We start from the raw sequence: 12,174 nt of genomic DNA on the forward strand, positions 1-12,174 counted from the left end.
AAGATGTTCTTGAGGCTCCGTCACGAGTCCGTCGCCATACTCGCTCTAGCCGTCTGAGATCCCGCTTCATTTTCCGGAGCTCCTCAGTAAACCAAGGGGCCCGGTTTCGACAGGTTCGCAGAGGGCACTTAGGCGCGATCTCATCAATGGCTGCCAAGAGCTGGTTATTCCAGTCCTTAACAAGGTCATCTAATGAGTCGCCAGGAGCAGGGTCCCGCAAGGCTTGTCGGAATCTATCAGGATCCATCAGTTTTCACGGACGAGCCCAAATAGGTTCGCCACCTGAGCAGGGGAGGAGCGGGAAGTCAATCTTGGCCTTCAGAGCGTAGTGATCAGACCATGGCACTTCCACAGGGGGGAGCATGATCACATCTATGCCAGCCCCAAAGATCAGATCCAGCGTGTGGCCTGCTTGATGAGTGGGGCCCAAAACAAACTGGGAGAGCCCTAGTGTTGCCATGGAAGTCACTAGGTCCAGAGCCTGTGAGGAGGGAGCGGCATCGGCATGGACGTTGAAGTCTCCCAAAACCAGTAGGCTTGGGAACTCCAAGGCCCAGCCTGCCACCACCTCCAGCAGGTCTGACAGGGTGGCTGCTGGTGTGCTGGGTGGTCGGTACACCAGCCAGCCAGCCAAGCTCTCCTTGGTGCCCCACACGAGACCAACAGATTCAGTGCCGGAGATCGCCGGTGATGGCAGAGCTCTGAAAGAGCAATCTGCAAAGGTGATGTGCAAAGGTTGAGCACGGAGTCCTCCTCTCTGCTGGTACAACATCCTGTGCCTTGTTATAGGCAGCTTCCAGTCTCCCACATTGGATAAACCTTTCCAAAGTTTCAACAAAATTGTAAGGGACAAAGAGGCAAAATGTGGAAAACCACATAAACATAAGCACATGACTAGAGCACAAGAGCACCATTTCAAATGGCTAGTATGCCTTTATTCTGGTCATTTTTAATTTTTTACTGTTAATGATCCATTACAGCCTCATAACAGGAACCTCTTTCGGCTGAAGAGCAAGGTTTTTTTAAATTCCCTAAATCTAGACCTTTAAGGACTTGCAGACCCAATTCAATAGGCAGCTTCCATTTTAAAATTTCAGTCTGCTAAAAGCTTTCCTATTTGACAAAACTCATGCAGGCAATTGAGATATTTTAAGACCTCATCTCTGATTTTAAATTTTTTTCTTTTTACATGGCTTTTGTGTCACTGGTTTCAGCAGCTATTAATGAGGATATAACCAAAAGGCAAAGAGAAACATTTGCAGCCTGCTCCTGGATCTCTGCTCCTGGGTGGGGAGATATTCCAGGAAGGGCTAGAATCTGCACTCATAATTTATTCACTTATTTATTCACCTGCCTACTAACTGAAAGATGTGAAAGGGTGTGTGTGATTATAGCAAAACCAAACAGGAAAAGAAAAGAGTGCTCTGCAGTTATAAATTGATTTTATTTTGAAAATAATGCTATTATTAATCCTAGAAGGATAGGAGGAAAGCTTCAGAATTAGGCATTCAAGAAGCGTTTGTTAAATCCAAAACTTTTGCTATATAAAAAGGTGATAATGGAACTCCCTTGCATTGCTCCTTTAAAGCAAAAGGTTACCAACCTCTCTTCAAAGCCTGACACCTTCCCTGCATCTTCCATATAAATATATCTTTTAAAATTCTTCCAGGCCTTTTAAACCCCTGCAATTTTAACAGATTATGTGATTGTCATGTTTTGAGCTATTGCTTACAAGCTGTGTAACTTTATCTTTGCTTCTCTTTCTGCCAGGAAGGATTTTCTTTAAATGCTGCAAGCTGTAATTTTTATAATAGAGGAACTCCCCCCCCCCCCATTTAAGTGTGTTCAATTCATGCACAACTGTGCATATGCGTAGCACCAAAAACCCAATGGGGGAGAGACCTGAAGAGCCTCTACAAAACCCCAATGCATCTCCAGCCGACAAAGACTCCCTGGAGCCCAGAGGGCGTCCTCTTTAGGGTCTGGGAAAGAGCTCCTTGCAAGCTGAAGTCGCAGCAGGGTGCCCCCCATTTTTGCACATTTCACTTATGCGCGCAGGGGACCAGAACGTTACCCCTGTGTAAACGGGGAGTCGCCTGTACAGAATTTCTAAAAGGTTTTAGTGTTTTCATGCTGGGTCTTTACCGAGCAGTCATCTCTAACTAGAAGCCAGAAAAACATAAGGATGCATTCAGTGACAAAGGCAAGCAGACTGCAGTCACAAGAGAAGCCCACGGGGGGGGGGGCAGGGGGGGAGGCAAGAGCTGAAAAAGCAGATGCAAAGGTATGAGAGAGGAGCCAGGAGGTGCACCCAGTGAGGAACTGGAGAGTGATGGCAGAGACCAGTGAGGAAGAAGATGTGTCTCAGCATCAAAAGCATCTGGAGGTGTTGGGCACAGGTGTGCAGACACACAGGTGGCTTTGCCCCCACCGATGATGATCCTTCACAAGGTCCTGTAGCCCCTGGGCAGGAAAAGGGCTTCCTCCACCCCCCTTTCAAACCCCATTTCCCAATTAAGCCTTTGCTTAAGTCCTGTGCCACAATGTTTAGGAAGACCCTTGTGGTATCTCGGAGATTTTGTCCAGTGACTTCAGCAGTTCAGCCACCAGCTGCAGCTCTTTCGCGCCAGAGAGCAGCTGCCTGGAATGAAAGCAGGAGGTTGTTAGAAAGAAAGGGGGGGGGATGAATGTGAGAGTGACTGCTTAGGCCAGGAATTACTTATTTATAAAAATATTTGTATGACCACTGTATCATAAAGATATATATCAAAGCAGTTTACATCAATAAAAACATAAAACCATACAATAAAAACCACAAAAAAGTTAAAAACAGACATCCATTAACACTGTAGGAGGATGCATTCTAAATTGTTCATGGAGGCCTAGCAGAACAAAAATGTTTTCAGCAGACATTTAAAAGTTGGCATCGAAAAAGTTGGCTTGCTGAATCTCCAGTGGCAGAGAGTACCACAGGACTGGACCAAAGACAGTAAAGGCTCAGTTTCTTGTTGCTGTCAAATGAACCTCACCAACTAAGGAACGCCCAACAGCCCTCCTGCAGATGATCTTGGTGATCAAGCTGGGGTGGGATAGAAGAGTTCAGGGGCTCCCTGAGGCACCCTGGGCCTATTGAACCTGAGCTTACTGGCAACTCCCTTATCCCCAACTGCACCCTTGGCAGGTTTTCAAGGAGGCCATGAAAGCATTTGGCTCAGAAGAGAAGCTAGCCTACGCAGACATGGACATCTGAGTGAACTTTGGGGAACCTGGATAAAGTGGAGCAGAGACTGAGCTGCATTCCTAGCACACAATTCAAGAGAAACCCAAGCTATTACTTCCATCTCTTTCGGTTACAGATACAGGTAACTTCCATCCTGAATGGTAAGGGAAGTGCAGGGCTTGGGGGGGGGGCTCTGCCAGGGTCCCAGCCCCCCCCCCGCCTCCTCCTCAAAGCTGGGCAAGTACTTACAAGGCTTTGGCATGTCAAACCGGTTGCAGACAGATCATTAAAAAAACACAATACTCCCCTAGTGACACAAACGGGACTTAAAATGCTGGGCTCCCTGTTTCCACCCAACTCGGACTTGTCCACACTGAACATCCGTGGCTCTGCGGGATTTCACACAGGAGGCCGGAAAATGCCAGAGGCAGAACTTGGGAGAGTCTGCCTGCAAAACTAGCCCTCTGCCCAATGAGCTACAGCCCTTCCCAAGTTTGTCTTGATGGCAAGGGCTGAGGACTGAAACCATGCTTCGTTTTCAGGGGAAGGGTTGTAGCTCCACACGCAGAAGGTCCTGGGTTCCATTTCCAATGGAATCTGCGGGAGACCCCCTGCCTAAAACCCTGGAGAGCTGATGCCAGTCAGTGTAGACAATACGAAGTTAGATGGACCAATGGTTCTGACTCTGTAGAAGGCAGCTTCCTACGTTTCTACCCTGTTCCCATTTTTAACACAGGACTGCTGCTTTGAAGTTTCAGGGTCTTCAAGGAAGCGGCTTGTTGGGGGCTTGTGGAAGTCGGCTGGAGTTCATCACATCTCTCGCTGTGTGCTGGAGGCCCAGCAGAGTCTTCAGAGATGCCTCGGCTATGGGGAAAACTCCTCTCCCATACAGTTCAGAGGAACCAAGTGTTTCTTGTCTCCACACGCAAGACGAATCTAAACACTACTTACTGTATTGGCCCGAATATAAGCCACACTTTTTTTTTCAAATTCCGACTGTGAAAAGTTAAAGTGTGGCTTAAATTCGTTACCTTACAAAAACTGGCTTTTACAATATCACTGCTGAAACAGACATATGGTAAAATAGAACCTTTTTTTTTTTATTGCCGATTTGCAAGCTTGAGACTGTTGTGCAATTAACCCACAGGATTTTATTCTACATTTGCCATTTACAGGTGTGAGTGCCTGCGGAATTGTAGCAACTGAATAGCGATTTCAGTGATTGTTTGGTAACTTTTGCTGGCTTGCAAGATCGAAGGCTTAAATTGGCTCAGAGTTACAATTCTATCAACCACAGCAATTTTCAGCCTGTAACCCAATTTTAAGGGAGCAGCTTATATTCGGGTATTGTCTTTTTTTCCTTCCCCCCTCCCCCTAAATTTTAAAGGTGCAGCTTATTTATGGGTATGGCTTATATTTGGGCCAGTATGGTACTATATAGTTCTTTAGGTCTCTGAATTAAAGATACATGTGGACAGAGAGATCTGCTAACACATGGTGCTGATAATGCCAAAGTTGCAGGTTCCCTCCCTGCATGGGACAGCTGCATACTCCTGCATTGCAGAGGGTTGGACTAGATGATCCTCAGGGTCCCTTCCAATTCTATGATTCTATGTTAGCTAATGTTACTGAGTAAAACCCATCCTCACAGACTCAGTCAAACAGGACCGGACAAGGAGAAGACAGAAGCAATGCCCTAGAGACTGTTATCCTTGTCTCTGCAAGTCATACCACTGACCGCTGATGTTGCTATGTTGCCTGGCACCTTATCTCAGAGCGTGTGTGTGTGTGTGCTAACTCAAGTCCTGGACTGCGTCATTTAACTCATTTGTTTACATCACACAAGATGGCTCATCCATCTCTCGTTGAGTTGCAAGTTGACTGGGGTTCGTGTAGATTTTAATCTACAGATGCTGGATGTTGAAATGTACCTGATGGATGGTTGGGACTTTGTGATGACAGCGAGAAGATTCTGCAAGGCAGCACTGGCATTTTGCTGCACTATGGCCAGGTTAGCCGAGTGGCTAGATTTCAAGGCTTCATTTTCTAACCTGTAGTTCTCCACCTGAACCTTTAAGGTAAAAAACAGGAGGGGGGGGATACATCAGTGGCTCACCACCCCCAGTTACAGAGACATGTGGATAAAAAGCACAGAGGAGCTAGCTCAAAGGATCCTGGAGATGCCAGCAAGCAAGATTAGTTGAGAACGTTATTGCAAACAATGCAAGTCTGCTAAGCAGGTTTATTTTATTTTTTTAAAAAAGCATTTTTCACCCTGCTTTTTCTGCCAAAACGTGTATTTAAAGCCCTAGGCTTCCCCCAAAGCATCCTGGGAACTGTAGTTAACCCCAAAGAACTATAACCCCCAGCACCCTTAAACTACGTTTCCCAGGATTCTTTGGGAGAAGCCAGGTGCTTTGAATTTATGGCGTGTAGCTAGCCACACACACAACACGTGGTCTGGGCAAGTTTCCTGGCAAAGGAGTTCAACCATGTCTCGCCTTCAACCTGCAACGTCTCCTCAGCCTCATAAACAGAACAGGAGAAGCGCCTGGGGGCTGGGTCAGGCCAGAGGCCCGTCTGGTTCCTCATCCTGTTCTCACAGGGGCCAACCAAATGCTCATGATGGGAAACCCACAAGCAAGAGCCAACTTTCCCCTCTCACCCTTTCCAGCAACTGGGATTCAGAAGCTGCCTCTGCCATCCTGGCTAGGAGCCAGCTTAGTCCTCCCCTCCTCCCTGAATCAGTCTAATCCTCTTTTGGAGCCCTCCAGGTGGGTGACCCTCATGGCCTCCTGCAGGAGAGTCCCCCAGTTTAACTCTCCACCCTCCTCAGCTTTGCCTTAGCAGGTGCTCAGAAACACAAATGTTTGGCTTTTAAAAAGAAGAAAAGAAGACCCAACGGAGGAGGCGCCCAGGCCGTACCTGGAGGAGGCTGTTGTGCTGCTTCAGCTTCACAGTGCTGGTTTCAGCCTTCATGGCCCGTTTCTGGAATAGAGAAGAGCAGGGCTGGTCACCGGAGCCACATGCCCTCCTTGTGGGCTTTCCACGGGGGGGGGGGGGGGGAGCAGCGTCCCACCAGAGTCTAGGAGCAGAATTCCCCCACCTGCTCGCTGTTATGAGTCAGCTTCCATTACAGATGGATCACATTCCCGTTTCGCACAGCTTTCCAGGGGCCACACGCAGGGCCAGAGGAAAGAGTGCAGAGCAGCTGAGATAAAGTTGACCTTTTGTGCAGTTGGCATCTTTCTCCAGGCCCTCAGAAGGCAGCCTTCTCTCAAGGACTCCGTCCAGGCTGGCAGAAGCCCTCAAGGGGGCAGGAAGTAAGGCTGATTCGGGGGTGGCCTGTGGAGGGTCTTTGGGGCTGGCAGCCTCTCCACGAGCTGCTGGGAGGAGCTGCCCATTGCCCCACCACCACCAAGAGATGGGTCAAGCGAGGGGGGCAGGTAGAGAGATCTGCTTCCATCTGAGATCTCAGAAACAAATTGAGGATAACAGAGACCACTGTCCCCTACAAACCAGGTGTATTATTCAGCAGTTGAGACACAGGGAAGAGTGCCCATTACAGAGCCATCCCAGGGCTGGGAGGGCCACGGTCTTCCTCCCCTGGCAGGCCAGACTCACCGCCATCAGCTCAAGGTTCTCCTCCACCTGCTGCACCATCGCCTCCAAGTCCCGCGTCTCCTTCTCCTCTTTCCGCCGACTCTCCTCCAGGGTCCTTTCCAGCTGCTTGATTCTAGTTTACAAAAGGCAACAGCAGGGAATCAAGCATTGCCTTGGGGGGGGGGGGCTCCCTAGCTCAGCAATTCCCAAACTTTTGGGGGCCACCACCTCCTTGCTTCCATATATTCCTCCCCCCTCGGTGCCCCCTACCCTATAAACAGGATCATTCAGAATAGTGGTTTGCACAGCGCACTAAGGTAACAGCACAAAAAAAGTTCAAAACAGTAACAATTTACTGCACCTTCATTCAAAATCAAATTAAAACTATTTAAAACAAATTAACAATTGAAGCTTTTAAACAAAACAGATTTGCTGCCTCCTCCTTGCCTCTTAGCGCCCCCCCCCCATCTCACTGCCTCCCAGTGGGATTGGCCATTTTAGTAATCACCTTAGCTGATAAAGGACCAATTCAATTAGTATACAGTGGTGCCCTGCAAGACGAATGCCTCGCAAGACGAAAAACCCGCTAGACGAAAGGGTTTTCCGTTTTCCGAGGCGCTTCGCAAGACGAATTTCCCTATGGGCTTGCTTCGCAAGACAAAAACGTCTTGCAAGTCCCCCCCCCCTTTTCTAAGCTGCTAATAGCTGCTTAGCCGCTAATAGCGCTAATCCGCTAATAGGGATGCTTCGCAAGATGAAAAAACCGCTAGACGAAGAGACTTGCGGAACGGATTATTTTCGTCTTGCGAGGCACCACTGTAAATTTGCAAGAGCATAGCAATACTTTGCAAGTGTGAAAGCCATCATCTCAGAAGAGATGACTCTCCCCCCGCAGGCCCATTCAAGGCAAGAGAAAATGACTCTTCAAGAGATTCAAAAAAATTGCAGGTGCAAATATTAAGGACTTATATTAAAAATAATACTATATGTGCTGCTCAATTGATTGGGAACACGTTTTAAGATGACTTAAAGGCATTCTTAATCAATGAATCCAAGTGACTGATTCACTGTTGAAGTCATAACAAAAATACTTTTCGAGGTTTGGTTTGGTGTGCTTTTTTAAGGGCTTGTTATTTAGCTATGTTGGAGGAATTTTTTTGCGAGAAACACAGTATGTGTACCTCTCTGCCTGACACTCAGAAACTGCTTGAAGATGGCTGATCTTACTCCTAAACTTGGAATTTTCTTCTTTTAACTGCAAAAGGAAGAGCAAAAGAAATACCTAATTGAACAAATGTTTGCCTCGTATATCAGTAGCAAAGTTGTTTGGATGAAACTCGATTAAGACAATGTGTATTTTGGGATAAAGAAAAACATGAATATCCAAATTTTTGGTCAAGGACCCAGGTTTGACTCTGTTTGCTCTGTCTGCAAAATTAAAGGGATTTTGAATTATTGGGGGGGGAAAGGAACCGAGGAAGAATCCAGAGTTCATGGAGCCCAGAGGGCCAGTATGAAGTCAGGATGTTGAAGGTGCCTTTAGGGTAGCCATATTTCAAACAAACCAAGACATATCAGGAATTTTCCTGATGTATGGCAAGCCTATTTTAAGACACCAAAACCCCATCTCTCCACAACCAGGTTCCTGGCTGGGATCCACACCAGTACAGGGCCTCCAAGTAGCCTTTGAGCAGTCCCTGGGGTGAGTTTCAAAAGTGTGTGTGATTTGGGGGAAGTGGGGAGTGGAACAACTCTCACTGTTAATTATAATAACCTCCTGATGTTTTTAAATACTAGTTTACAACAGTCTTGTTAATAATTTTAATGTTTATTGTAAGCTACTCATAAGATTTTTTACATTCAAGAGGCATATGAATAAAACAAAAAATTAATAGGGGGGGGGGAGATACTGCTCCTCCCGAAAAGCCTGAGGTGAACACAGGCCCCTGGGGGCCCATATGGTCCAGCCTACACAGAGGCCCCAATGGAAAGCCCACAAGTGGGGCCTGAGTGCAACAGCAACTCTTCAGCTGTGCTCCCACCAGCTGGCATTCCGGGGTAGAGTGCCCCTGGGCAGGGAGGCTCCTGCTATCCCACTAAACCAGGCATAGGCAAACTCAGCCCTCCAGATGTTTTGAGACTACAAGTCCCATCATCCCTGACCACTGGTCCTGTTAGCTAGGGGTGATGGGAGTTGTAGTCCCAAAACATCTGGAGGGTCGAGTTTGCCTATGCCTGCACTAAATGTTCATATGGAGAGCTAAGCTGGATTGGCCCAAAGGGAGCCCATCTGGTCCCGCCTCCTGTCCTCACAGTGGCCAACCAAGATGCCGCAACGAGAAGCCCCAAAACAGGACTGGAGCAAGAGCTCAGAAGCATTACTGCCTCCAACAGGGGCAGCAGCAAAAATAAATTGGGTGGCAGGAATTAAGAAGGGCTACAGAACACTTCCTTCCCTTGCCCGGCCTGGGACTTGAGAACCTCGAAGCAGACCCATTTGCCAGGGAGCAATCCTGGCCTCCCAGCTCATTCAGGAGACGTGGAAGGAGGAGCATTAGGAAAAGACCCAAGCAGCCTACAATTCAGATTCCCATCTTCCTCACTTCTTCGTAAGTCGGCTGGCAAGGAGGCAGATAAAAGCTGTCCCCCCCGGCAGCTCCATCCACAGGCCAGCTCTGGTCCTCCTTGGCCCCCAGCTTCCATGGAGTAAACCTCTGGAGCTCAGACAGGTCAGAGGGATTGCAGCAGAGAGAGCCACGGGTGCTGTCCAAGGAGGTGCTGGGCATCCTGCCCAGGTAGGCCTCTTCAACAGCTGATGGCTGGTAGGTGCTGCTCCATTCGCTGTCCTCGTCTTCATCCTCCAGTGAGGAGTTAGTTGCCATTGGGTTCGGGGGAAACAGCTTGTGGAAGGCCACATCCAAAGACCCAGGGGACGAGGTGCTGTCGTCCAGGAGGAGTGAGAACCTGGAGGAATCCTAAAATGTCAAAGGGGGAAAATCTGTTCTTAGGCTAAGGAAGAGCCTTAGGATACTTCAAAAACGCAGCCCATCACTCAGGAAAAGAAACCCATGGATACCTGACTGTAGTTGCTTAAGAGCAGCCCAGAGAAGCGGCTCCGCTGCAGCTCCCAAACACTGTGTGTGTGTGTGTGTGTGTGTGTGTGTGTGTGTGTGTGTGTCAGCCAGTCACACTCCCCTCTCCCCTGCCTTTGCCTCCCAGAGGGGGCTGTAAGGGCCTGCCTGAGCCTGAGGGGGTGCAGGCAGCACAGGCACAGCTTTCCCACCGCTGAAGGAGGAGGGGGGAAAGGAGGAGCCATGCAGGACAGCAGCGCCCCCTCTCACCGCGCAGCCCCTTGGCACCTGGGGCAGGTCTCTCCTCCCGCCCCCCCCCTTTCCTCCACCAGTAGCCTTCTCTCTGCAGAGCCACTACTCTTCCCACCTGTGGTGCAGGAAAGAGGGAGGCCTGTGAGTGCGGGGAGGTGTGGGAGGTTCCTCTGGGGGGGGGACTCAGCCACTCGCCCCCTTGATTTCTGGTGCCCCCCATCGCCCGCTTTGCCCCCCAGGCCTTACCTTGGGGCTGCTGGTGCTTGACCCCGAGGAGGCCAGCGCAACGCCGCTCAGCCCCTTTGCTTCCTCCAGGACAGGGGCTGCCAAATACTGGTTCTTGCTCCGCACAAACTCCTTGAAGGAGAAGGGGTTGGCCTCTTCCTCCTCAGGTGCAATGGTAGATCCAACTGGAGGAGGAAGCCAAGGAAGGAAGCCTTACCAACAGGGGAAGGAATAAGAGGGAAGATCTGGGACTGGGGGGGGGGGGAATGCCCAGCCCCACCCCAGGGATGCTCATTTTGCTTGCAGCTGCAAACACACACCTGCCTTGACTATGATAAGGGGCGACTTTTATGGCTCCCCCTGGAAAAAACAGGAGAGACGCCTAGTAGTTAGAGCAAGGGTCAGCAAACTTTTTGAGCAGGGCCCAGTCCACTGTCCCTCAGACCTATTTTTTGGGGGGAGGGGATGAACGAATTCCTATGCCCCACAAATAACCCAGAGATGCATTTTAAATAAAAGCACACATTCTACTCTTGTAAAAACAGACTGATGGTTGTGTCTGCGGGCTGGATTGAGAAGGCGATTGGGCCGGACCTGGCCCCTGGGCCTTAGGTTGCCTACCCATGAGTCAGAGCTTCGGGCTCGGCCCGGAGAGAGATTTTGGTGGAGTCCCCAAGGGGCATGGCCTGGGGAGCCTCCCCTACCTCACAGGGCTGCTGTTGTGGGGGTTCAGTGGGGAGAACCGCCCTGGGGTTTGGGAAGAAGGGTGCTGTACTAATTTAATTAGTTAATAACGAAAATAATGCCCCTTTTAACTCCCTGGGAATACAAAAGCAGTCAAAAGCAAAGGACTAGTCCCAGGGGGACTTCCTCCTCCTCCTCCTCCCCGCTCTCTCGCAGGAGCCTCGGCTGCCACTTTCCTTTCCAGCGCTTTTGACAACCAAGCCCCCCCTTGTTCTTGCCGAGGCAGCGCTCCGGGCAGCTACTGCGGAGCCGCTTCCAAGGGAGGCGCTCTGCACGCGCTCAGGAGCCCCGCCCTGCGAGCTCGGCTCCTGACCCTCCGCCCCCGCTCGGCGTCCTACCCGCGGGGCCCGCCCGGGCTGGCTGCTGGCGCCCGAAGGAGGCTTCGCCGGGCCCCGCCATGGAGCCGCGCCGAGGGAGCCCGCCGAGGAGGCGCTTCCGGGCGGGAGGCAGAGCCAAGAAGCCCCAACCTCCGGCACTATGCGGCGCTTTCTCTGGAGGACGCGCCTCCAGCCCGCCCGCCCCGCTCCTGGGAACGGTAGTTTGCTCCGGGTGGCAGGAAGGACTGCGGAGGCAAGGGGCTTTCAAGCCCGGCAAGCCAGGGGGAAGGTGCGGCGTCCTCCGGGAAAGGCCGCGTGGAGCTGGAAGGGCCCGGCAAGGAGCAGCGGAAACAGGATCAGCTTCCCTAAACAGGGCTGCCTTCAGATATGATATAAGAATAAACTATTATTATTAAGATAAGTCCATTCAGTGTACAGTGGTACCTCAGGTTACGTACGCTTCAGGTTACAGCCTCCGCTAACCTAGCAATAGTACCTCGGGTTAAGAACTTTGCTTCAGGATGAGAACAGAAATCGTGCGGTGGCAGCGGGAGGCCCCATTAGCTACAGTGGTACCTCAGGTTAAGAACAGTTTCAGGTTAAGAACAGACCTCCAGAATGAATTCATTTATTAACCTGAGGTACCACTTTACTGAAGGGAACCAGGCAGGGGGCCTTCTCGGGGGTGGCGCCCTCCCATCAGAACCAGGCGACTTTTAGAAGACATCTGAAGGCAGCCCTG

The 12,174-nt window shown here is 50.2% G+C and overlaps 1 protein-coding gene across 1 annotated transcript; it reads right to left on the reverse strand.

Moving 5' to 3' along the window:
• Window positions 1-1,425: 1,425 nt before the first annotated feature.
• On the reverse strand, window positions 1,426-11,514 carry LOC309352966 (endosome-associated-trafficking regulator 1-like; the record flags this gene model as incomplete). The annotated part of the gene is made up of 8 exons (XM_081881789.1): window positions 1,426-2,641; window positions 5,152-5,291; window positions 6,146-6,208; window positions 6,845-6,956; window positions 8,005-8,078; window positions 9,427-9,798; window positions 10,393-10,556; window positions 11,454-11,514. 8 exons carry the CDS (start codon window positions 11,512-11,514, stop codon window positions 2,548-2,550), a joined length of 1,080 nt encoding a protein of 359 aa, XP_081737915.1. The 3' UTR covers window positions 1,426-2,547.
• Between the last annotated feature and the right edge of the window lie 660 nt (window positions 11,515-12,174).

This window comes from Podarcis erhardii, assembly GCF_964252035.2.
Source record: "Podarcis erhardii genome assembly, chromosome: 12".
NCBI classification, from domain to species: Eukaryota; Metazoa; Chordata; class Lepidosauria; order Squamata; family Lacertidae; genus Podarcis; species Podarcis erhardii.